This window comes from Sciurus vulgaris (assembly GCF_902686455.1).
Source record: "Sciurus vulgaris genome assembly, chromosome: 8".
NCBI lineage: Eukaryota > Metazoa > Chordata > Mammalia > Rodentia > Sciuridae > Sciurus > Sciurus vulgaris.
In genome coordinates, this window is record NC_136468.1 from 144497270 (window position 1) to 144524701 (window position 27432).

General features: G+C 40.1%; 2 protein-coding genes across 3 annotated transcripts in view; one reads left to right on the forward strand and one right to left on the reverse strand.

Moving 5' to 3' along the window:
* Positions 1–7191: 7191 nt before the first annotated feature.
* On the reverse strand, positions 7192–9665 carry LOC306667185 (GTPase KRas-like). The gene has a single exon (XM_079149650.1). It carries the CDS (start codon positions 9337–9339, stop codon positions 8773–8775), a length of 567 nt encoding a protein of 188 aa, XP_079005776.1. The 5' UTR covers positions 9340–9665; the 3' UTR covers positions 7192–8772.
* Positions 9666–11245: 1580 nt separating this feature from the next.
* Positions 11246–27432, forward strand: part of NAA25 (N-alpha-acetyltransferase 25, NatB auxiliary subunit) — a 67953-nt gene continuing 51766 nt past the window's right edge. The window contains exons 1-5 of one of the 2 annotated variants that reach the window (XM_079149521.1): positions 11642–11680; positions 12227–12275; positions 20192–20277; positions 21082–21220; positions 24949–25067. In XM_079149521.1, the coding sequence (XP_079005647.1) occupies positions 11657–11680; positions 12227–12275; positions 20192–20277; positions 21082–21220; positions 24949–25067 (417 nt within the window). In that variant the 5' untranslated portion in view covers positions 11642–11656. Of the gene's footprint in view, positions 11320–11641; positions 11681–12226; positions 12276–20191; positions 20278–21081; positions 21221–24948; positions 25068–27432 lie in introns of those variants that run through there. The other variant, XM_079149522.1, reaches the window with a different exon arrangement.

Sequence of the window (27432 nt, forward strand, 5' to 3'; positions counted from 1 at the left end):
GCAGCCACACACAGTGCAGAAATGCATGGTCATGGCTGTGTTTTGTAAAATTTTAATGGAGACTGAGGATGTAGCTCAGTGGTAGCGCTTGTCTGGTATGCACAGGGTCCTGGGTTTGGTCCCTAACACCACAAGATAGAATTATTTATGAACACTGATATTTGACTTTTATATAAGTTCCACATCTCATGAAACTTTGTTTTTTTTTTTTTTTTTCTTTTTCATCCATTTAAAAATATAAATGCCATTGTTGGCCTACAGGCTCTACAAAAACTCGAGGCAAACTAGATTTGGCCCAGGCGTCACGGTTTGCCCACTCTGAACTAAATCCGAGAGTCTGATTCTCAAACTGTCACCTGAATCACACTTCCAAAGGGCTTGTAAAAACAATGATTGATCAGTCCCAGTCCCAGAATTTTGCCCAGACTGGGGCTCAAGTGATCATCCTGCCTCAGACTCCTGAGTAGCTGAGTCTACAGGTGAGCACTACTGTATCCATCCAGGTTACTTATTGCTCAAATCATTCTAGTTTTGGCTATTGGGAGCTCTTTCAGGTTATTTAACTTAGCTCTTATGTTTCTCTCTCTCTTTTTTGTGTGGGGGAGTGGGTACCAGGGATTGAACTCAGGGGTTCTCAACCACTGAGCCACATCCCCAGCCCTATTTTGTATTTTATTTAGAGACAGGGTCTCACTGAGTTGCTTAGCACTTTGCTAAATTGCTGAGACTGGCTTCTCAGCCTCCTGAGCCACTGGGATTACAGGCATGTGCTACTGTGCCCAGCTTCTATGTCTCTTTGACATGTCCCTGGTGCCCCTCATTCTTTTGATTTTTAAAATTTTTATTTGTATTTATTTATTTATTTAGGTACTGGGGATTGAAACCAGGGGTGCTTAACCACTGAGTCACGTCCGCAGCCCTGTTTATTTTTTATTTTGAGACAGGGTTTTACTAAGTTGCTGAGGCTGGCCTCCTACTTGCAAAGTTTCTGCCTCTGCCTCCCGAGTAGCTGAGATTACAGGTGTGTACCACTGCACCCAGCACCAGCTAATAGTTCAATACATGTATACACCATGTAATGTTTAAATCAGGGTAAACATATCTTCTCAAACATTTACCATTTCTTTTATGGTAAAATCTTTCAAAATTCATTATTCTAGCTTAATGGAATATGGTAGGATCATTATTTATAACTTATAGTCCCCCTACTGTAAAATAGTATTATCAAACCCAAGTCTGTTTACTTGCTGCTTAAAAAGAGGTGAATTGAGGACAAGTTGTTGGGACAAGAAAAAAAATTATTTTGAATGCCAGCAAAACAAGAAGACGGCAGGTTTGTGCCCTGAAAAATGTTTCAAGCTCCTTTTATCCTCAGGGAAGGGGAAAAGAAGCAGGGGCTTAGGTTGGGAAAGAACTAAACTGGAGACCTCTAGGTGCGTTTTCAGTAGTGTTTCCAGGATGTTGCGAATCCTGGCAGCTGGTAAACACACAATCACAGGCTGTGATGCTCCATTAAATCTCCAAAATACCTTAGTTACTCTTAGTGTCTTTAGCCTTGAAGGAGGTGGCGAGAAATTAGGTGATTTTAGGCAGATCCATCTTATAAAAGTAGCCCCAGATAAACATTCCTTGAATGACTAATATATCTACCTGCAGAATTGAGCGGAAACCTGATCCAAAGATTAAGGTAGCAAAGGAGACCCATATAATTCGAGAGCTGAGATGACAAATCTTTTCATCCTGTTTTAGCCACCAGTTGGACATTTTTGCAGGCCTAAGTCAAGAGTTGGTGCTTTCAGCAAAACTGACTTTCAAGTTCCTCAAAAGTAACCTAGGCAACAATTTTCAGGATGTAAAGGTGTCATCTACAGTAAAACTAGGAGAGGGCTAATGTTTAGCCCTGGGACTGCAAATGCTCCAGTGCACTGTTTATTTACCCTGAAGAAAGAACTCAGAGGACTCAAGCAAGAGGCTTTGGACGTTTTGTCACACACTCTTGTGTAGTGGCAGAGGGACACAGAGGAGACTTGACTGTGCCCACAAGCCCGGGAGTGCATGCCCACAGTGCAGGTGGGGATCTTCAGCTGCTTTATGAGTACATGCTTTTACTTTACAACCAAGGACACTCTGATTTGATTTGATTCTCACCTAAAGGTTGGAGATAAAAGAAGTGGCCAGCCAGCTTCCTCTTTCCATTTCCATCATTATCATTTTTTTGTTGTTATTTTGTTTTGATATTGGGGATTGAAACCAGGGGTGCTTAACCACCGAGCCACATCCCCAGCCCTTTCTCTCATTTTTTTTTTTTTGATTTGAGACAAGGTCTCACACTACGTAACTGAGGCTCTCACTAAATTGCTGAAGCCGGCCTCAAACTTGTGATCCTCCTGCCTCAGCCTCCTGGATCACTGGATTACAGGCATGTGCCACCATGCCCAGCTCATTATCACATTTTTTTTAGAGTCCTACTTATCCCACGGCACAGCTTTCCTAGGTGTGGATTAGTGTGTAACCTAACACTCCACTTCTTTAGCGCCTTGCAAGCTCCATAATGTCCCTCACAATCTCACGACACCCCCAGTCTTCCCCGAGGCCCTCGGGACAGGTCTCTGGAGGCGCATTGCATCCATAATCCACTGGTGGTTGAGAGTGATCGAGGAAACCATTTCACAGGCCGTGACATACCACAGTAGGCTCAAGACCAGACATACCATATATTTTCCAGCGGCCATACAATCCAAAAGGAGCTGGATTAATTAAAGGAATAAATGCCCTGCTGGCAGAAGCCTAAGGACTAAAGGCAGCTCTCTGCAGCGGTGGGCTTCCCATGTCCCTGAGGCACCGAGAAACCCAGACATCAGCAGCCTGCAGCCTTTCCTGTTATCTCACCCATGGCCACCAGGGTGGAGGTTACAGATAAAGGACACCTCCACTGAGCGTGTTCCTAAACCAACATGGGGCACAAGTAATAGCTTGTTGTTGTGGGCTTCTGAAGACATCATGTAGGAAACAAGGAGTATTAGTTGGCCATGGACTGTTCAAGCTAGCCCCCAGTGGTTTGTCCTACTTACTGATCCCTTGGGGAGAGGGAGAAAGCCTGCCACGTTGGAATCTGGCCCTCACAAGTACAGGGGAAGACGCCGATGCCAGGTGGGGCAATGGAGATATCCTTAAGGTAACACCACGAACATCATGTTGTTCTCTCCACATGGAGGCAAATAAGCCCTGACTCCAAGGCTTCATCTGTGATAAAGAAGGCATTTGTAAGCCTCTGGCCTGTAAGCCCAGTGACTTGGGAGGCTGAAGCAGGAGGATCTTGAGTTCAAAGCCAGCCTCAGCAACTTAGTGGGGCCCTGAGCAACTCAGTGAGAGCCTGTCTCTAAATAAAACATAAAAAGGGCTGTGGATTTGGCTCAGTGGTTAAGTGCCCTTGGTTTCAGTCCCTGGTACGAAAACAAAAAACAAACAAACAAACAAACAAAAAACACCCTGATGTGTTCCCAGTTGAATACTTAACTCTTCTAGAATAATGGCTATGTTGGGAACTGCTCCATAGAGTGGCGAGCTCACCTTACTTAACTCTCTATAATCCACTCCCATGCATCAAGTTCCATTCTGCTTTCTAACCAGTCACACAAGGGAGTTAAAAGGGCTGTGGATTGGGTAAATTATGTTTACTTTAGTCAATTCATGTATAGTCTCCATTATCTCTCTCTTTTTTTAAAAAAAGTCTTTAAAAAAATAATGTTATTGTATGTTTACACACCTTCATTTTATTTATTTATTTTTTTAGGTGGTGCTGAGGATCGAACCCAGTGCCTCACACATGCCAGGCAAGTGCTCTACCACTGAGCCACAAGCCCAGCCCCTCTCCAATATCTCAGATGGCCCCTGGGGAGCTGATCATGTTTGGTGGCAACAATTTAGCAGGGTGCAGGCAAAACAATAGGGGTGTGTTTAGCATGCCCCCTTAACACTGGCTGTATAGCTGACACATGCTTCGTCTCCCAACAATGCAAATGAACTTCCTTAAGGTAGTTTGTGGGCATTTACCCCACAAGATATCAGTATTGAGACTGTATTGGCAACAGTCATCCAAGTTGCAGAGTCAACGTCATGGCTGGGACTCACTGTTCCCGCTCCCCACCCCACCTGATCCATTGGTAACAGCTCACCTGCCTGAGGATTTGTCAGGATTACCTTATAACAATGCACACTCAGCTTCCTTGTCCACCAATGCTGTTCCGCTCTAAATATTGTTTGAAGACCTACGCATTGACAATTCTATATATGACCTCTGGTCCAGAGACAGGGTTCGGATCAGTGAACCTTGACCTTTCACCTAGTCAACTCCCAACCAAAGGCTCAAAGACAACTCAGGGTGAGCTGTGAGCTCTGTTTTTAATACAGCTCTTAACAGGAGAAGCTTGTCTTTGTCTCTTTTTGGAGTAGCAGTCCGTTTACCTTTACCTTTACCTTTACCTTTACCTTTACCTTTAGGACTGGCTCCTTTTTCTTTTCCATATTGAGAGGTAATGGCTGAAATCTTTGGTCCTTTGGCAATTGCTTCCATAACTGCACTAGGGTGGCATTAGTGTGATCATCCATTTTCTTTTCATTAAGTTCACCCACATCTGTGCACCCATGGCAGTCTCAAAGTGGTCCTCCTGGTATTGGCTGGGTTTTATGGACTCGCATTTGTTTGCTGCAATCCGTCCCCCCTGGTCTGCTATCAGTTGCACTGCTTGCTGGAGGGACTGCCGTACTAATGGGGATAATACCGACAGGGCGGCATAAGTGGATGGAGGGGCTGGTATAACATGGAATCGTCATCCCAGCACTGAAAGTCATACTGTCCAGTCCTGGGGAAGGCTGTACATAAATAGCGCATTTCATCCCCAGTTCCTGCAAAGTAGCTGTAGTTCTAGCATGGAGCCCCAGGGGCCTCTGGGTGTAGGAATGCCTTCTGAATGTGGCCACCTATTGCAGGTGGCAAGAAGCAGTTAGGCTTGTAATGACTTTCGACAGTGGCATTGACATGAAATCTCTGATGTAAAGCAGGGTGAGCCGTTATCAAAATCATTCTGGACAATTCTAAATCATTCAACATTATCCCACCTGCTCCAGCATCCTGCCAGCCGAACAGCCATGCAGGTACGCTTTCCTTCCTTTTCTCTCTGAACTTGGACCCCAGTTCCATCAGCTCCATGGCAGGTATGTGGTCTAATGATGGTAAATATCTAAGGACTGGGGAGCAAATCTAGATCTGCCCCCTCAGGCAGCTCCTGCTGGGTCTTCTTCTTCTTCTCTTTTTTTTTTTTTTTTTTGCGATGCTGGGGACTGACCCCAGTGCCTGCGAGGCAGGCACCCTACCAACGGAGCCATATCCCCAGCCCTTGCTTGTCTAGCTTCTATTTTATCTTCACCCTTCGCCTCAGCTTCTGAGTCATTGGAATGAGTGAACTCCCTGAGTGGACCCCATATTTGGAGGTCCCAATTTTCACTAGTCACCATCTCCCTAATACAGGCTCTGGGCTTGCAATGTCCCCTCAATTTAGAACAATGTCATGTCATGACCTGACCTGCAGATGCTTCTCTCAAGTTCTTTTTTTTGGGTACCAGAAATTGAATCCCAGGGTACTTAATCATGGAGGCACATCCCCAGCCCTTAGTTTTTTTTTTTTTTTTTTAATTTTTAATTTTGAGACAGGGTCTTGCTAAATTGCTTAGGGCCTCACTAAATGGCTGAGGCTGGCCTCAAACTTGCCATCCTCCTGCTTAGCCTCCCAAATTGCTGGGATTATAGGCATGTGCTGTGATAGCACATCCTTGTCATCCTGTGCTAAATGGATCTTTCCTTCTGGTTTTAACTTGTCCTGTACTGTATGGAGTTGGGTTTAAGTAGCTAGCTCCTGGTCTGTAGCCAACTTTAATACATACAGCAAGAGCCACGCCACTTATTTTATTTTTTATTTTTTAAACATATTTATTTTTAAATTATTTTGGTACTGGGGATTGAACTCAGGGGCACTAAACCACTGAGCCACATTCCCAGCCCTATTTTATTTAGACACAGGGTCTCACTGGGTTGCTTAGCACCTAGCTGTTGCTGAGCCTGGCCTTGAACTTGCAATCCTCCTGCCTCAGCCACCTGAGCTGCTGGGATTACAGGCATGAACCACTGCACCCTGCACATGCTTTTATTTTACACCCAATTTCGCTCTGCTTTGATTCTCACCTAAAGTTTGGAGGTGAGGGAAGAGGCCAACTCCCTCTCCATTTTCTTCATAATCAAATTTTTTTTAAAGAGTCCTTCCTATCCCACTATAAGCTTTCCTAGGCAGTGATTAGGAAATAGACTAACTGATTGGCAACAGACGAGCAATATATTGTTCAGGAATGTGACCTCTAAAATCAATGGTTTTTAAGGTTCACTTAAAAAGCAAATGAAGCACCACTCTGGAAAGCAATATGGAGATTCCATCATTAAACTTGGAATAGAACCACCATTTGACCCACCTATCCCACTCCTCAGTTCATACTCAAAGGACTTAAAATCAGCATACTACAGTGATGCAGCCCCATCAATGTTCATAGCACCTTAATTCACAATAGCTAAGTTATGGAACCAACCTAGATGCCCTTCAATAGATAATAGATGATGGATAAATAAAATGTGATATATAACAGAATATTACTCAGACATAAAGAAGGATGAAATTACAGCGTTTGCCAGTAAATGGATGAAACCGGAGGCTATCATGTTAAGTGAAATAAACCAATTCCAAAAAAAAAAAGGCTAAATATTCTCTCTGATATGCAAATGCTGACTCACAAGGGAAGCGGGGCTCATTGATTGGAAGATGGGGAGGGATGGGCAAGGGAGAGGGGATGGGAAAGGGAAAGACAATAGAATGAATTGGTCATCTTTCCTAGGTTCATAGATGAATATGGAACCAGTGTAACTCCATATCATGTACAACTACAAGAAGTTATATTCCATGTATGTATGATATGTCAAAACACATTCTAATGTCATGTATAAGTAAAAAGAACAAATTTTTTTAAAAAAGACTTGAAAACAAAAAGCAAATGAAGTTACAGGGTTTTTTAGGTTTTTCCTTGGTCACCACTGCACACCAGCATGTTTAAGTAACTCAGTATCTATTGATCTATGTTTTATTGATCTACGTTTTCTTTCCCCTCAGTATATGTGTATTTAAGGGTTTTTTTTTTTTTGGTGTTATTTTGGGATAGAATCCGGGGTTTCATGTTCGCTAGGCAAGCACTCTATCACTAAGTTCCAACCTCAGCCTCAATTATTTATTGATTTATATTGGGGATTGAATCCAGGGGCATTTTAACCCTGAGCTACATTCCCTTTTTCTTTTTCTTTTTTTTTTTTTTTGTACTGTAAGAACTGGACTTTATTTTCAAAGCATTAGATTTTCTTAAATATGGATCAGACTGGAAAAGCATTTATGAAATGTTATTTTAGCCAGGGTTAAAAGAACTGTAAAAGTAGAGAGTTTGAAACTTTAATTCATTGCTTAAAAAAAAAAAAAAATTGGAATACCCTGGCACTCTCCCACCTCCAAATTGCAACTTTTAAGTTTATATGTAAAAGTAATTAAAAAAAAATAAAAGTGATGCTCTTGACTTGTCAGTAGAATCCTCACATAGTGAGAATGCATCTTGTTGAGCTATCCAAACTCTCTCTTGGTCCCCATTTTGACAAACCAATGCATGACAATAATGCATGACCATGGGGATACAGGTTCATGCTAAGAAACTCAATGAAGTTTGATCTCTTCAACACCTACTAAGCTAAAATGGCTTAAATAATCTTTAATATCACTACCAGAACCAAAACTATTTTCAAAGATTGAGGTTCAAGAAAGATTCAAAGTTATGCTAAGAAAAAACAATCTGACACAGGGAGACTACATTTAATTCCTATGAGAATTCTTATAAAGTTAAAATTGTTTCAATTATTATAAAAATTTAGTAGCATACAAATATAGCTCCCAAATGGTTGCTATAATCCCCATTTTATACTGGACTTGCCTTAACAGGAAAAGCTGGGTGTTTTACAGTAATTTATCTAATGTGAAATGTCAATGGTCTTTTAATATTTTACATTGTCTTACTTTTTTTCCTTTTTATAGAAAAAATACAATTATTTTAGGATAATGACCACAACTAATAGCAATGGAAAGGGGGAAAAAGACTTTGTGAACAGTGTCTGTTTACATTCATGAAGGATGACAAACTATAGGGCATGATGTCTCCATGATAAATTGAAAGAAAGCCCATAAACTTGTGATCCTTCAATGTTTTAGTAAAACAAATCATAAAATTGCAACTGAAGTTATAATTACTAATTAATCCATTTACGTAACTAGATAAAGTACAAAATAGGGATGATTCAAAAGTTCTTTAATCTGTTTCACACCAACTTTCACAACTGGTAAGAAAAATAGGAAGTAATCAACTTGCGTGCACCAAAAAACCCAAGATGGAAATCTCAGGTATTCAGTTTCTTGTTCACAGGCATTGCTAGTTCAAACCAAAACGCAGGGAATACTGGCACTTATAGGGGAAAAAAAGGTTTCCACTGTTATTTAAAAATAAGCATTTAAGATAAAAGCTAAGTTTGCATGGAACAGAAAAAACTTTAGGTAATGCTAACCAAATGCTAATAATGTAGTGTAAGTACAAAAATCACCACTTTTACTTAGGTATGCCTTAAGAAAAAAGCACAAATCGTATTTACATAATTATACACTTCGTCTTTGACTTTTTTTTCTTCTTTTTCCCGTCTTTGCTCATTTTTTCTTTATGTTTTCGAATTTCTCGCACTAATGTATAGAAGGCATCATCAACGCCCTGTCTTGTCTTGGCTGATGTTTCAATAAAAGGGATCCCATAGCTTTTTGCTAAGTCCTGAGCCTGCTTTGTGTCTACTGTTCTAGAAGGCAAATCACATTTATTTCCTACGAGGACCATAGGTACGTCTTCAGAGTCTTTAACTCTCTTAATTTGCTCTCTATAATGGTGAATATCTTCAAATGATTTAGTATTATTTATGGCGAATACACAAAGAAAGCCCTCTCCAGTCCTCATGTACTGGTCCCGCATGGCGCTGTACTCCTCTTGACCCGCTGTGTCGAGAATGTCCAGGAGGCAGGTTTCTCCATCAATTATGACTTGTTTCCTGTAGGAATCCTCTATCGTAGGATCGTATTCATCCACAAAGTGATTCTGAATCAGCTGTATCGTCAAGGCGCTCTTGCCGACGCCACCAGCTCCAACTACCACGAGTTTATATTCAGTCATTTTCAGCCGGCCTCTGTCCCGCGCCGCAGAGCCGCCAAGCCTCTGGCCGCCGCCTCCTTCGGTGCCCGCGCCGCGCCCGCTCCCAGTCCGAAACGGCGGGGGCCGGGAGTACTGGCCGAGCAGCCACCACCACCACCACCACTGCAGCCTCCGCCGCCGTCACCACCACTGTGGACTCCGCCGCCACCGACGCCGCCACCACCACTGCTGCCACCGCCTCCGCCTCCTAGGTAAATCGAGCTCCGAGCACACCGATGAGTTCCAGCCGGGCGGTCGCAGAGGGCAGAGCTATCGATGCGTTCCGCGCTCGATTCCTCTTCCGACCTGCGCACGGGAGGGAGCGGCTGAGGGCGGAGTGGGAAGAGCGAGGAGGGGCCCCCGATTCTTTTTAATTTTTTTTTTGTTTTTTAAAAGAGTCGGGCTGGGGTTGTAGCTCGGGTAGAGCACTTGCCTGGCACATGTGAGACGCTTGGTTCGATCCTCAGCACCACCACATATACATAAGTTAAATAAAGGTTTTGTGTCCATCTATAACTAAATATATTTATATATGTGTGTATATATATATGTGTATATATGTGTATATATATATGTGTGTATATATATATGTGTATATATATATATATTAAAGGGTTTCAATAAGTTGCCGAGTGCCTTACTAAATTGTTGAGGCTGGCCTCAAACCTGTGAGCTTCCTGCCTCAGCCTCTTTAGTTGCTGGGATTGCAGGCGTGCATCATTGTGCGTGACCAGGGTTAAAATTTTAATTGCAATTGGAACTAGCTTTTCCGGTGGGTTCTGAAGACTTTTGAACTAGATCCCTTAATTAGTATTTTTCAAAAAATCGTCTTTGAAATAACTGAAATAGAATCTCTGGGTGTAGAACTCCAGCAAACTCATGTTTTTGATGTCACCTAAAGCGGGAATATCACTTTTTTGGGTAGTAAAAGGGCCAGAAAAGAGAGGATGTAACCATCAGTAGAAGGAACTGATCCTGGCTTAGAAGGCTGATAATTGTGCTGGGCCTATGATAAGACAGTGAAGGGGTTGACTGTACTCAGAAAGACCTCGGTTTGATTCACAGTGAAGAGCACTAACATGGTCTTGGGTCATGACCTCATTGAGCTTTGCACGCCAACCTGGCTCCCTCTTCCACTTCGGGTTAAGTCTTTGATCACTGTCATTTTCTCAGCTGGGCCTTCCCTGCCCACCTACCAACCCCTGCTTCATTTTTCTCAGCAGCATTTATCATCATCATCTAATAGCCCATTTTACTTATTGCCTCCCCACTACAAATAAAAGTCCCATGAACATTTTGTGATTCACCTGGAAAAGCATATCCAAAGATACTCATTAATCTATAAGTTGCATAATAATTCTATCTTTATGAATATTAAGTGAATTTAAAGAGCTTGAATGAATTTAAAGAAGCACATGGTGATTACTATTCGTCTAGGATGCTTCTTAGCTGGATAGTCCGGAGAGAGGTTAGAAGTTTCTCGAAATGTTTTTGGTAGGTTTTTTTTTTTTTTTACTTGTTGATTAGCCCTCTTTCCCGCACTTTTCGCTGTCCTAGAAGAATTCCCGATTCCTCAAAAATCAAAAACAAGTCTGATTCTTCAGAGGGTTAATACGACAAACAGGACCAGACAAGCCCTAACTTGGAGAGCTTTCTTCCCTTCCTCTCTTCTCTCCCCACAGTCACCTCCTCTCGCCATATTATTCCACCAAGGACACACACAGGAAGAACAGCGCCTAGCAGAGGCGGGTGTCAGGTGTAAACGCTTTCCTTTCCGCGCAGGCGCGCTCAGTCGCAGGACCTGGACTATCGCGATAGAGGAGCGAGATCGACGCTGGCCCTTTAACAGCCCCTTCCCGGGGGCCTGCCCTGCGCGTGCGCACTGTGGTTCTGCGCTTGTCATCATGGCGACGCGGGGCCATGTGCAGGACCCTAACGACAGGCGCCTCCGGCCCATTTACGGTGAGTGCCTGGGGCCAGCCTGGTCGCCAACCCAGCAAGTCGAGGGCGCCCGAGGGTGGGGCGAAGACCCAGAAGGGGCGCGGAGGGACCGCGCGGGGCGGACAGGCGCGGGGGGCGGGCCGCGCGGGCCACTAGGCCGCAGCCGCGGGCCTCGCGTAGTCGCCGGCGCGGCCTTCCTGAGCTCTGAGATGGGAGCGGCGCGCTCCGGGCGGCGGCTGGTTAGCAGAGCTGGCCTGACAGGCAGGCCCAGTGGGAAGCATCCTTTCACAGAGAAGAGCGCTGCTCTCAGGCTGCGTTATTACGGTCGCTCGGAGAGAGACCCGAAGTCTCCTTGCAAATGGAAACCGGCTCCGGCATGAGGGTGGTAGAGCTCACCCGGGGGATAATTCCCCTCCAATTTTTTTTTTTTTTCTCTACGGGAATTGGGCGTACGGGGTTGTCTGACTAGATGGGTTTCGGTGCATGTGGACAAACTGAGGGACCGAGACGGGCAGGGGCTGAGGCAAGGTCACCCAGATCCAGGACCAGGCCCGGGATCTCAGACTCCCAGTCCAGAGCTGTTTGGTAGAGAAACAGCTGCTCTGAGCACACGTGGGAGGCTGGGGGAGGGGGTCTTGGGCCTAAAATAGAGGTGAAGAGACAGCGGTAGTTGGTGTCAGAGGGGCATGCCTGGCTGCTGGAGTGCTTTTCCTTTCTGCATCTTCCCTGTGGTTTTCTTTGCACCTTGCCTTCCGCGTTTTACGTGGTTCTGACTCCACAACGCTTACCCGCAGGCTCTAAGGTAAACTTTGATGTCCTCTTGCTACCTCTTGGTTTTGAGAAATTATAGAACCGAGTTTGGGAGAAACAGTACCTGAGATATTCTCTCATTGGACAATGGTTCCTTTTGCATTTCCTTTCCTCTTAGATGTTGTATGGTCCTGACCTGTCTCAGTTAATGGTGAGAAAGCTCCAAGGTCAGTGGTTTTTGCGAAAGTAGTCCTGGTTATAGTGGGATTTTTATTAAATGGAGGCTTCTCTGAATGACTGAGGTCATTTAGCTTTTTTTTTTTTGGATGGGGGGGTTAACTGTTTCTGGCACAGTTGGTTCTGCCTTTATTGCATAATTTGTATAATGCTTTACTTTCACATCTTATCTGATTCTAACAACAACAAAGTTGTGAGGTGGGTAATTATTATAGCTAAAGTGTATAGACCACTAATTATGTCGGTCATTGTCCGACCTTTTGTGTGGAATATCTCATTTAATCTTCACATATTCTCTTGAAGGTGTTAATATCTCTCTTTTTAAAAAAGTTTTGTTTTTTAACAGATGAGAAAACTGAAACTTTGTTAATGTTGTGTAATTTCATTAAGCTATTCATCTAGTATTTCTTGGATCTAGGCTTTGAACTCCAGAAATTCCCTCACTCTGAATTGAAGACAGTGACTTGCCTAAAGTCACACAGGTGGCGAATCGCAGAGATAGGGCTCTGATTTCCATTTCCCAATTTCTGCATATTCCCACATACTCTTACTCTTCCAGAATATATTTCAGAGGGCAGAGATGATACATACGGGATGGGTTCATGATTTGACTCATTACATCTTTGTGTAACAGCTGCCTGCCAATTTTGTGGGTGTGGGACTGAACCCAGGGGTGCTTTACTATTGAGCCACATCCCCAGCCCTTTTTATTTTTTGTTTTGAGACAGGGTCTTGCTAAGTTGTTCAGGGCCTCTCTTAGTTGCTGATGAAGCTGGCTTTGAACTTGTGATCCTCCTGCTTCAACCTCCTGAGCTGCTGGGATTACAGGCATGAGCCACCACACCTGGCCCAATTTTTTTTTTTTTTTTTAACTATGATAACTTTTTTTCTGGGTATCAGGGATTTAACTCAGGGGCACTCGACCACTGAGCCACATCCCCAGCCCTGTTTTATATTTTATTTAGAGACAGGGTCTCACTGAGTTGCTTAGCACCTCGCCTTTGCTGAGGCTGGCTTTGAACTTGTGATCCTCCTGCTTTAGCCTCCTGAGCCCCTGGGATTACAGGAGTGCACTACCACACCCAGCTGAACTCCAGACTTTTGTTTAAATACATTAATGCTCCTAAACAACTGTTAATCCTTGAATTCAGACATTTACGACCTGACAAATGAACAAGCTCATCTATAGTGGTGCTTGCCCACCAGTTAAAACTTTAATTACTGTATTGTGTGCTTACTTGTGGGTGAACTGCCCTATTGGGTAGATAAAACTATCGTGATCATAGTGGGAAACTGAAGGCCAAATGAGTACTTTGTACCTAGGTTGATTATTTTTTAAAAATTTTTGGCATTACATGTATTATTATTATTGTACCAGGGATTGAACCCAGGGGTGCTTTACCACTACATTGCCAACCCTTTGTAGTTTTTATTTTGAGACAGATCTTCCTGAATTGTAGAGGTCACGCTCCTCTTCCTCAGTCTTCCAGTTGCTGGAATTGCAGATGTCCCATCACATCAGACATAACATGTTTTTTGTTTTTTTTGTTTTTTTTTTTTTTATGTACAAAATTCATTGAAAAGTTTCTAAAAAAAAATCTACCTTACTAGCTGGTAGCCATCATCAATCATTTTCTTTGAATTCCTTTTGTGGTCATTTTGTATCATCTTTGTTGCCCTCCCCTCAATACAGAATCAAACTCAGTACCTCCAAAGCATGTGTTCTACCATTGTCACTTTATATCATCTTATAAATGTATGCATCTCTGATTGTCCTGATAGTTTTATACAGTTTGTTTTTATAGTTTGTTCATTTATGCATTCCTTTTCTTCATTCACCATATTTTCCAGGATCTGGTATGTGTTAGGCACAAGGCAGGTGTAGGTAATGAATGCTAAATAGTTCAGAAATGGTTTTTACTTTCAAGGATCTTATAGTCTCAACAAATTTTTTTTTTTTTTTTTTTTTTTTTTTTTGCGGTGCTGGGGATTGAACCCAGGGCCTTGTGCATGCGAGGCAAGCACTCTACCAACTGAGCTATATCCCCAGCCCCTCAACAGATTTTTTTAAATGGAAGTTCACATAGCCACTGCATTTGTACTAAAGGCTTTGAAGGAATAGTATAGCTTGCCACAAGAGTATACAGTATGGCATCTGGGCTTTTGGGGCAGGTCAAGAAAAGATCCCTGTGGAAGTCTTGTTTTACTTTGGACCTGAAAGAAGAGCGGAGATTAGAGGAGATGGGGCTGCCATGATGAAGATCCTGAGAAAAGGAGTTTGATCCACTTGGGGACCAAAGCAAAAGCTTGTACAATTGGAATGTAGAGATGCAATAAGAGGAAGTGAGATAGAACAGCTTTGTGAGCCATTTTAAGTATGTTGAAATTTGTACAATTTGTGTTCATGTTACAAAGCAAAGCTCCTGTTCTCTAACATTTAAGATTATGTGTTTATTTTCATGAAGCTGGCATTTGAACCCAGGACCTCATGTATGCCAGACAAACTCTACTGATTCACATCCCCAGCACAACATTTAGGATTTTTAAGTAAAGGATGTTGTAATTTAAAGGTGGAGCTATTTTGTATTTGTGTTTTGCTAAGTTGATTCGATTGCCTTAGTGGTCTCTGAAGCTTTTTTAGGAAGCGGGAATGATGTAGGATATTTCAGGTGATGGGAGCTAACTGAATATGCAATTTAAAAGCTTTCCAGCTGCGTTCAGTGGTGCATGGCTGTAATCCAGCTACTCTGGAGACTGAGGCAGGAAGATTGCAAAATTTGAGACCAACCTGGGCAATTTATGGGGACTGCCAAAATAAAGAGGACTAAGGGTGTACCTCAGTTCTGGGGTGGGGTTGGAACTTTCCTATTTAATTTGCAAGACTGATATACCTTTTCTATTCTCAATATCTCTAGTTATGATTAGAGAAATAAATCTCAGGGCTTCTCCTGTAGGATAAGTAGGCCTGCATGCTTCAGAGGAGCTTGTGTTAGGAAGTGTTACCTTATGAGTACAGATTGTACATTCATTCAGCAAACTTTGATAATCTCTTGCCAATTATGTAATTCAGTGCTTCCCAAATTTTCTATCATTCTTTTAACTGAATATGAAGATTTAAAAATTTTTTTTTTAAATTGTCAGTGGACCTTTATTTATTTATATGTGGTTTTGAGACTCTAATCCAGTGCTTCACAGATGCTAGGCAAGCTCTCTACCACTGTGCTACAACTCCAGTCCTCAATATGAAGATTTTAGCTGTATTATTTGTGGTGTTATTTACTTAATATTTTTCCTCTTAGATGACTTTAAACTTAAATTTATTTTATAATAATTCACATAATTACCATTAGTGGAAAAATTTGTATCACTTGCTCTGAGACAAAGAAGTATAAAAATAAAATAAAATGGCCTGAGGTGATGGCTCAGTGGTAGGGTGCTTGTCTGGCATGTGTGAAGCACCTGGTTTGATCCTCAGCACCACATAAAAATTAATAAAATAAAGATATTGTGTCCATCTACATCTAAAAAAATATTTATAAAACAGTAAAATGAGTTGGGCATTGTATCAGACACTTGTAATCTCACCTAATCAGGAGACTGAGGCAGGAGGATTGTAAATTTGGACTTGTATTTATTTATTTATTTTTGATACTGAGGTTTGAACCCAGGATCGCTTAACCACTAACCTACTTCTGAGCCCTTTTTATTTAAAAAAATTTTTTAGACAGGTTTTGCTAAGTTGCTTAGGGCCTCTCTAAATTGCTGAGACTGGCCTTGAATTTGTAATCCTCCTGCCTCAGCCTCCTAAATTGCTGGGATTACAGGTGTGTACCACTGTACCCAGCCAGCCTGAACATCTTACTGAGGCCATGACTCAAAATAAATTAGAATGGGCTGGGGGTATAGCTCAGTGATAGAGGACTTGCCTTAGCATACGTGAGACCCTAGGCTGATGCCCGGTACCAAAAAAAGACACAATGAAAATAAAACAGTGTTGTTAAAGTCTTACCTGTGTTCTGATAGTGATCAACTTTCTTGCTGTGAGTGTTATCTAGTGCTGTCAGCAAGGACTCCTAAAAATGTTTCATTTGGAGTGGTACTTAAAAAACATTGCTTTAACCAATGCCTTTTATTGTTCTGTTTTGTGAATGGCTAATTTTGGCTGACTCCTTTTATTAAGGGAACAACAGCAATCCTTATAGCCAAACCACAGTCTGCCTGCCTGCCTTCCTTCCTTCCTTCCTTCCTTCCTTCCTTCCTTCCTTCCTTCCTTCCTTCCTTCCTTTTATTTTCTTTCTTTTTCTTTTTCTTTTTTCTTTTTTTTTGGTGGTGCTGTGGATTGAACCCAGGGCCTTGTGCACACGAAGCAAGCATTCTACCCACTGAGCTACATCCCCAGCCCTCACAGTATTTCTTGAGCAAGTTTTTAAAAGATTTACTAAAAAGACAAACTTAGGATGTCATTTTCTTTAAAATATATTTTATAGTTGTAGGTGGACACAATAATTTATTTTATTTTTACGTGGTGCTGAGGATCAAACCCAAGACCTTACACATGCTAGGCAAGTGCTCTACCCACAGAGCCACAGCCCCAGCCCCTAGGATTTCATTTTTATTGGCCTGTTTTCTCTAAGGACTATATAATTTGTATTAGAGAGTCAGTAATGTAAATTGAAAATAAATTTTCCCCAAGAAAGTTAGCAACCAATTAATAGTCACTCACTTATGCATTAAGGAAAGGAGAGTTTGACATCAGACCTAATGTAGTGAAGTGTCTTAGTTAAAACTTTTTTGGGTGCAAGGAACAAAATTCACTGATAACCAGCTCAAGTTAAAGTATTTGGCTAGAAACTTGCGAGAGTCAAGGGCAGGGAGGTAGTGTGCCCCATGTCTTCATGGAAACTGGAAAGCTGCCACGATCTGGTTGCTCATCGCTACTTTCCTGTGCTTGGTTATTCAGACTGGTTTTACTGCTTACTCATGACTTTACTCATGGCTTACGCTGTAGGCCGTACCATTTGACCAGACGAAGAAATGGTCATTTATTACCCTCTCCAAATAAGCTTCTTCAGGACTGCCCTTCCCTCCAGAGTTTTGATAAAGATGATTAATGTTTTTCATTCCTATATAAATGCTGTGTGAACAAAGAGTCAAGAGGTAGCACTTTTTGTTTGCCCCCCATGAACCAATTTGTGTCCTCTAAAGGGTCTTCAAAATAGAAATTCTGGAGCTTCCAGTGGTATATTCAGACTAAAAATACAGGCTTTCTGTGTTATAGTTACAGATTATGAGGAAGAAATCTGATTTACCTACCCAGGGTCAAACGTTTGTCCTGGGGTGGACTGTAGTTACATGGTCTAAACATGGTCATCTAGTTCTACCCTATCAACAAGGACAATGGAAACCATTCTCAGAAAAGAGGGCATAGGTACTTTGGTACCATATGTCACCCTGTCAGCTACTGAGGGAATAGGAAAATGTCCTTACGTCTTGACCTCCCGTCTGATCCATTTATGGGTAAGTCCTCAGAGTTGGGTGTTTGAGAAATATGTGTACACTTTGACAAGTCTGCTTTTAAGATATCTACCTTTTTTTGGGGGGGAGGGGTACTAGGGAATTAACCTAGGGGCACTTTGCTACTGAGCTACATCCAAATTTTTTATTTTGGGACAGTGTCTCACAAAGTTACTTAAGGTCTTGCTAAGTTGTTGAGGCTATCCTTGAACTTGTGATCCTCCTGCCTCAGCCTCCTGAGTAGCTGAGATTACAGGCCACCACGGTGCGCCACCATGCCTGTCTAAGATGTCTACTCTTCAACTATTCTGTGAATCTGTGTCTTGAAGGACTGAGTCAGAAGTAACTTAGAACTGACTCAATGAGATCAACAGCAGTTGATTAGAAAGAGAAGTTGTTATTTATTGGGTTGGTTTATCTGTCCTCTATTCTATAAGGATAAATGATGGTTTGTCAGCTGAGCTAGGGATTTAAGAAAACTGGTATTAGATATTTTGGTATTCAGGTCAAAATTATATGTTTTTCAGTTTCTGTGATTCTTCAGTCCCCCTACCTGAATGTCTTTGATCTTCCTCTCTAGATTATGATTCCCTACAGAGTAAAGTTTCTCATCTTTTTACCTTGCATTATTGATGCTTATCAACATTAAGAGCACTGAAGAAAGACTAGAAATAAAATTCATATATTCTTGTGGGTGTCTGTTGAAAGACTTATTGAAGAGTTTATTGGTGGAAAATCTAAACCATATAATAAAATGATAATCTGTTTCTGTTATTTAAATCTGAGGTTACAATCTGCACCATCAGGACCGTAGATCATTTGAGTTGTCCACGCCTATACTAATCTGGAACCTATTAATGAGCAAAGAGAAACGGGAACTGGCCTGACTGCTTTTGGACTGGTTCCCATTTATAACACTTTTTATTTTCTTTCTCTGAAAAATGTATCTTTGCTTAGACTTTCTTTCTTTTCTTTTTTTTTTTTTTTTGCGCGGTGCTGGGGAATGAACCCAGGACCTTGTGCATGCAAGGCAAGCACTCTACCGACTGAGCTATCTCCCCAGCCCAAGACTTTCTTTTTTAATTAATAAACTTTCTTTTTTTTAAAAAAATGTTCGTATTAGTTGTTGATGGATCTTTATTTTCTTATTTATGTGTGGTGCTGAGAATTGAACCCAGTGCCTCACACATGCTAGGCAAGTAATCTACCACTGAGCTACAACCCCAGCCCTAGACTTTCTTTTTAGAGCAGTTTTAGGTTACAGAAAAGTGAGTAGGCAGTAGAGTTATCACAGCTATATGTAGAAGTATATATATAAAGAGCAGAACAGTGGCTACGGGGAGTGAGGAAAGGGAGGAACAGGGGAGAAGTAGGTCATTCAGGACAAACTTGTAGTTAGTTATTTAGTATGAATAAAGAGGACTGTAGTTAATAATTTTGTGCTATATAGTGAAAATTAGCAGATGTTAAGTTGCTCTAACCACCCACAAAATGGTAATGATATAAGGTGATGGATATATTAATTTGCTTAACTATAGTAAGCATTTCACTATAGGTATTGTCCACATTTGAATATCATGTATGTGTACACCTCAAATACATTCAATAAAAAGTTGTTTTTGAATAGGTATGTAGCTTTGGGAAACCTAGAAGTCAGTTGTTCTTCCCAGTAAGTGCTAGCTTCTGTTCTGAGCAGTTTGGAAAGTGTTATTTTCTCTACATCCTGGCCTGCTTTGTTCCCTGTCTTCTAGGCTTTGACCAAACATTTAGTTTCTTCTTCATGGAGTCATAATTAGCTCTGTGGCAAAGTAAATACTTATTAAATACATTTTATTGAGGAAAAATGATCTGCTTGGTAGATTTGAAGCCTGAATATTAGAAAGGGTTTATTTATATTTAAATTTTTAAAATATTTCAATTTTTTGGTGACTTACCCCTTAATTTCTCGTAGATTAAAAACCCATGTCATATGTCATCCTTGTAGTCTTGAATCTTCATTAAGGACTAATATAACCTGATTTTATTGCTGTTGGATGAGTAAGGACTATGGGAATGTAAAGTCGTATTCTGGGCCACTCTAGCCCTTTAGAATTAAAGTCATCTGTTTTTTGTTTTTGTTTTTGGTGCTGGGATTGAACCAGGGCCTTGTGCCTTATATGTACTAAATACACTTTACTGTGGAACGACACCCCAGTCCCTCCAGGAACCTTTTTTTTTGAGTCTTCTGCATGCTAGACCAGTGCAAGCTCCATCCCTACTGAGCTGTACCCCAGGGCCCACTGTGTTTTTTTAATGGCAAATTAAGATACTTTCTGAAACAAATGAAAGCAGCCTGTGCATTTTCATTAATTGTTGTTGAAGAATATAATAATATATAATTTTTTCCCCACAGATTATCTTGATAATGGTAATAACAAAATGGCAATTCAGCAAGCAGATAAACTATTGAAGAAGCATAAGGATCTTCATTGCGCCAAGGTAATACCTTTGTGCTTGAGTTACTTCATTTGTGTGTGATAGTTGTAATTCTTTAAAAGGAAAGGATGTTTTCTGGTTTTTGTTTTTTTGGTACTGGGGATTGAACCCAGGACCTTGCTCATGCTAGTCAGGTGCTCTACCACTGAGCTAATTTCCTAGCCCTAGGACATTTGATTTTTTTTTTTTTTTTTTTTTTAAGGGACTATGTTTTTGTTTGTTTTTTTTTTCAGCGTATTTAGTAGCACTTTTCTGATCACTTCACATGCCATAAATAGTGTTTAATTCAAAATTAGTTGTTTATATTTGGGATATTACTTATCTAATTTGAATACTTTATTTTCACATAGTTCTTTTAAACAATATTGTTTACTCTTAGTTTGACTGAAATAGGAAGGAATCTTGCTTTGCTTTTACTTTTATTTTTTTTTTTTTTTTTTTTTTGCCATGCTGGGGATTGAACCCAGGGCCTTGTGCTTGCAAGGCAAGAACTCTGCCAGCTGAGCTATCTCCCCAGCCCTGCTTATACTTTTAGTAAAGATAGGTTTAATTGAGCAGCATCGAAGGCATACCTTTCAACTTATTTCAAATTTGCCTTTTTTGAAGAAAAAACAAAAATAAATTTGCCTTCTGTGGTATTTATTTACACATTTCTGTAGTTCTTTTGGTACCAGGGATTGAACCCAGGGACTCTTAACCATTGAGCCACATCCTCAGCTTGTTTTTTTTGGGTTTTTTTTGAGACAGGGTCTCACTAAATTGCTTTAGGGCCTTGGTAAAAACTGATTTCTCTCTCCTTCCTGTCAGGTTTTAAAGGCAATTGGTTTACAGAGAACTGGGAAGCAAGAGGAAGCCTTCACCTTGGCACAGGAGGTGGCAGCCCTTGAGCCCACAGATGACAACTCCTTGCAGGCACTGACTATTCTTTACCGGGAGATGCATCGACGTGAGTTTCTTTTTGTTGCTTTTTTTTTGGTACTGGGATTGAACTCAGGCTCTCAACCACTGAGCCATGTCCCCTAGCCTTGTTTTGTATTTTATTTAGAGATAGGGTCTCACTGAGTTGTTTAGTGTCTCGCTTTTGATGAATTTGCAATCCTCTTGCCTCAGCCTCCTGAGCTGTTGGGATTATAGGCATGTGCCACTGTACCCTGCTTTCCATTGCTTTTTTTTTTGGGTGGGGGGCGGTGCTGGGGATCGAACCCAGGGCCTTGTGCTTTCAAGGCAAGCACTATACCGACTGAGCTATCTCCCCAGCCCCCTCCATTGCTTTTTAAACCTGAATTTTACAGTTTTTTTCTTTATTATTTATTTGTTCTTTTTAGCTATGTACAGTAGAATGTATTTTGACATATCATACATACATGGAGTGTTCCTGTTTTTGTGGTTGTATATGAGGTGGAATTACACTGGTTGTGTGTTCGTATAAGAACATAGGAAAGGGGCTGGGGTTGTGGCTCAGTGATAGAGCATTTGTCTATCGTGTGAGGCACTGGGTTTGATCCTGAGCACCATATAAAAATAAATAAGTAAAATAACTAAAAAGTATTTAAAAAAAGAGCATAGAAAAGTTATGTCTGATTCTACTCTTTCCTGTTCCCAACTCCCTCCCTTCTCATTCCCCTTTGTCTAATGTATTTAACTTTTACCATACCCCCCTTGCTTATTGTGAGTTAGCATTCACATATCAGGACATTTGGCCTTTGGTTTTTGGGGATTGGCTTATTTCACTTAGCATGATAGTCTCCAGTTCCATCCATTTATTGGCAAATGCATACTTTTATTCTTCTTTATGACTGAGTAATATTCCATTGTGTGCATATATACCACATGTTTATGGTTTTGGCTAGTTTTTTTTTTTTTTCTCGTTGTACTGGAGATTGAATCCAGGAGCATTCTGTCTCTGAGCTATATCCACAGCCCTTTTTTATTTGAGACAAGGTCTCTCTAAATTGCCCAGACTGACCTTGAATGTGTGACCCTCCAGTCTCTTGAGTAGCTGGGATTACAGGTGTGCCACTACCACAGCTAGCAGTTTTCACATAGTTCTGATCCAGTTCTGCTTTTTGTCTGATTTACTTGTCACTCAGGATTTGCATGGTTGATAGTAAGGGATTGATATGTTAAGCATGATTGATTTGTGAAAACTTTAGACAGAGAGGTTAGTTTACTGTATTAAGTTTCTTGAATTGAAATGGTTAAAGCAAATTCATTTGTGACTTTATGATTTGCTAAATAAAGTCCTTATCCTTGTTTTAGCTTTAATTTTTTAATTTTTATCTTTTGGATACCCTTCTGGGTATTTTAACTTTTTAATATGGAAAATTTCAAACAAACAAAAGTAGAATAGCATAATAATCCCATTGTACCGATTGTCTATCTTTAGCAATTATTAACACATGGCTGATTTTATTTTGTCCATATCTTGCTCCACAGTATTTCAGAGTATATCTATCATTTGGTAAATAAGTTGCCTTAAATAAAGTTTTTATTTAAACTATATTTATTAAATAAAGTTTATTGTTGATTTCTTATATAATTTATTATGAAATAATACGTTTTTTCATAATACATATTATAAAAGTATATTTCATGTAACATACTAGTAAATTTCATGCATAATAATGAATGCTCATGAACCTACCCCCCAATTTAAGAAATACAGCACTATTTAGTGTTTTTTTTTTTTTAATGTGGTGTTGGGGCTCGAACCCAGTGCTTCATGCATGCTAGGCACGCACTCTACCATTGAGCCACAACCTTAGTCCCTTATAAAGCACTATTGATATTAGAAAGACTTCTCAGTTCCCCCAAGAAAGACTTTATATCCTGAACAGCTTTCATTCATTTCCGACCTCTTTCCCTCCCTACCTCCCTTTCTTCCTCCCTTCTTTTCCTTATGCTAAGCAAGTGCTCTACCACTGAGCTACATCCCTTGCCCTCTTGCTTTTCTTTATGTACTTACCACATTTATTTTCTTAAGTAATAATACATTATTACTTGATTTTGAACTTCATGTAAATGATTTTTACAGTGTACTCTATGATTTGCATTTTTTATTGAATATCCAAGTGACTGTGCTCAGTTCATTTTCATTGCCAGATAATATTTCATTGGAGGACTCTGGGCATGTAATTGTTATGTCATAGGATGAATGTCAACATTTTCTAACTGTATGGCAGTTTATGATTTTTTTCACATCCTTGTCAACACTTGGTATGTTTTCTTTGTTCTATTATTCTAGGGTTGTATGCATGCTCTCTGCATGCATTCTACTCAAGCTAATATTTGGCATTCTTTAATTTTTTTGGACATTGACCCCAGGAGTACTACTCTCCCACAGAGTTATATCACCAGGCCTTTTTATTTTTTATTTTGAGACAGGCAGGGTCTTGCTAAAAGCTGGCCTTGAACTTGGTGATCCTCCTGTTTCAGCCTCCTCAGTTGATGGGAATATAGGTGTGTACTGTTGTGCCTGGCGGAATCTTTGATATTTTTATTTTTTAATTTTTTAAAATTTTTATTAGTCGTTGATGAAACTTTATTTATGTGCGGTGCTGAGAATTGAACCCAGCGCCTCACACATGCTAGGCAAGTGCTCTACCACTGAGTCACAATCCCAGCCCCTCTTTGGTATTCTTAACCTTTAAAACTTTTGCCAACCTACTAGGCATAAAATGTTATTTTATGGTTCAGTTTTGTTTTTAGTCTTTATAAAAGACAAAACTTAAGAGTTGAAGTATTATATCTGATTACTTAGATACTATATTGAATTAGATATATGGATTCTCCCCCAGTGTTTAAGAAAAATAGTTTATTATGGGCACATGGGTGCACACCTGTAATCCTAGTAACTCAGGAGTCTGAGGCAGGAGAATTTCAAGTGAGGCCAGCTTCAGGAACTTAGCAAGACTCTTAGCAACTTAGACCCTGTCTCAAAATATAAAATAAAAGGACTGGGAATGCTTAGTGATAAAGCACCCCTGGGTTCAATGCCCAGTTACCCACCCCAACCCCTGCAAAAAAAAAAAAAATACATTTCACAAATGTCTCTCTGTGCCAGGTATTATATCGATATGAGGCAAAGATGAAGGATACTCTTTTCTGCCTTGATATTCCTCATAGTTTATAATGGAAAATGGATCATTAGGCTGTATACTGCTTTGTATATTAATAAATGCTGCAATAGAGTTATTTATAAGATTCTAAGATTACAGAGGGAGACAGTGATCCAATTGGACTGGAGAAGCGGAGATGGTGTTCAGGGAAAGTCTTACAGAGAGGATTACTTTTGAATTGGTGTTGGATCATGCTCACTGAGTAGAAAAGAAGAAAGAAGAATCTGTGCAGAGGCAAGAGTATGAAGGCATGGAGTTATGGTACATCACAGGGAATCTGGTGAAATTATAAATAGTTTGATGTATCTAGAGGATAAAGTCCTGGGGGGAAGGGAGGAGAGAGAGAGACCAGGTCCTGCAGGGTCCTAAATGCTGTAAATGTGATGAGGCCTGATCTAATATATGCTTCATCCCAACAACATCTAGCAAGGGAAGAGTAATGACCAGGTAAGGCAAAGTAAATCTTTTTTTTTTTCATGAAATAAGAGACAAATTAAAATGCTGTTAGGGTTTAATTTATTGGTGTATGACTAAATTTTATTTCTTTTTATCTTAGCGGAGTTGGTTACAAAACTTTATGAGGCAGCTGTGAAGAAAGTGCCCAATAGTGAGGAGTATCACTCCCATCTCTTCATGGCCTATGCCAGAGTGGGTGAATACAAGAAAATGCAACAGGTAACTTGATCCCTCAAACCTACTGGGCTAAGGGATTTACTATTAGGTAAAAATCTCTTTAATGTTAAACTGCTATGAGTGAGCGTGTGTGTGTGAGTGTAGAACTGAATTTATATATTTGTGTGTGGAGATCAACAGTTATGTATTGTATAAATTCTTTAAATTTTTTTTGGTAAGGAACTGATTTTTTGTGGGGTTGGGTGTATAGCTCGGTTGGTAGAGTGCTTGTTTCGCAAGCACGAGGCCCTGGGTTCGATCCCCAGCACCGCAAAAAAAAAAAAAAAAAAAAAAAAAAAAAAAGAACTAAAAGAACTGATTTTTCTTTTGTGGCTTGATGGTATATTTTGTTTGATTTGGTAAGTCTGTGTCAAAGTGTCCCGCTGTGTCAGATTCCTATTAAATTTTCAGAAAATGGGCAGAAATCCCAGAACAAAAAGTGAACAGACTACAGAAACTTTAAAGTTTATATCCAAATTATAAACTTAACTTGTTCCTGGCCTGCTGCGATTTTTACATCCACCAGAGGAAAATGCCTCATTGTTGGGATGGTATTCTTTTGTTATTTCTCTGCCTGTGATGACATATTTGCCAATTATCCTATATAGGAGTTCTTTGTATGCATTCGAAGGAACCTCCTTTGGACATGTTTGAATTAGTGTGTTGGTAAAGCTGATGTCCCAGAAAAATGAAACCTGTACTGTTAGCTCATTAAGTTAGGAAGTCAAGTTAGTGTTTCTGTTTTTGTTTTTTCCCAAGTACTGGGAATTGAATCCAGGAGTACTCTATCGTTAGCCTGAATTCTTTTTATTTTTTATTTTGAGACAGGGTCTCATTAAGTTGCTGAGACTTACTTTGAACCTGATATCCTCCTGCCTCAGCCTCCCAAGTATCTGGGATTACAAACGTGTGTTGCTAGGACTAGTTTAAGCTAGTATATTTTAAGAACTGCTTTTTTATAGTTGGGTGTGGTGTTGTATGCCTGTAATCCTAGTGGCTTGAGTGACTGAGGCAGGAGGATTGCAAGTTCAAAACCAGTCTCAGCAATTTAGCGAGACTCTAAGTAACTTAGCGAGACCCTGTCTCTAAATAGAATATAAGAAGGTACTGGGAGACTGCAGTTGTAGCTCAGTGGTGAAGCACTTACCTAGCATGTGTGAGGCACTAGGTCTGGTCCTCAGCACCACATAAAAATAAAATAAATGTAGCATCACATAAAAATAAAATAAAGTAAGGTATTGTGTCTATCTACAAGTAAAAAAATTAAAAATAAATAAATAAAATAAAGGTATAAAAATACGATCACATTAAAATATCATTTCAACCACTCCTTGGCCTATACCCAAAGGACTTAAAATCAGCATACTACAAGGATACAGCCACATCAATATTCATAGCTGCTCAATTCACAATAGCCAGATTGTGGAACCAACCTAGATGTCCTTCAATTGATGAATGGATAAAGAAACTGTGGTATATATATACAATGGAATATTACTCAGCCATAAAGAATGATAAAATTATGGCATTTGCAGATCAATGGATGAAATTGGAGAATATCATGCTAAGTGAGATAAGCCAATCTCAAAAAACCAAAAGTTGAATGATACCGCTAATAAGTGGATGAGGACACATAATGGGGGGAGGGAAGGGTTAGTTTTAGGGTTATAGTTAGGATTAGGGAGGGGGGCAAGAATGGAGGAAGGGAGGACTGTATAGAGGGAAAAGAGGGGTGGGAGGGGTGGGGGGAAGGGAAAAAATAACAGAATGAATCAAACAACATTACCCTATGTAAATTTATGATTACACAAATGGTATGCCTTTACACCATGTACAAACAGAGAAACAACATGTATCCCATTTGTTTACAATAAAAAAATATATATATCATTTCAAAAAGGGGGTGGGACTGGGGATGTGGTTCAGTGGTTAAGTGCCCCTCGTTTTGATCCTTGGCCCCCCCAAAAAGAATTGCTTTTCTGTGGGTATAATGTGTTCTGAAAGCAAAGCTTTTTTATTTTATCTTATTATTTACCTGAAATATTAAACTATAATAATAGATAAACTGGGGTAGGGTGAAAGATACCATGTTACTATAAATCTGTCTTCCTTAAAATCAATATTCATATTTCTTTATACAGGTCTTAAATTCGAAGAATTTATTTTTTGCCCAAATGTAATTCCTTTTAAAAAAATCTATCATTGATTTATTTAGTAATATTTTCAAAACAAGTATTCAGAGATTATCATTTTATTTTTATGTAAAATGGGAATTTAAAAAAATTGTCAATGCATACATATATATAAAAATGTATGTATGTATAAATGTATGTATGTATAAATATATATATAAATATATAAACATATA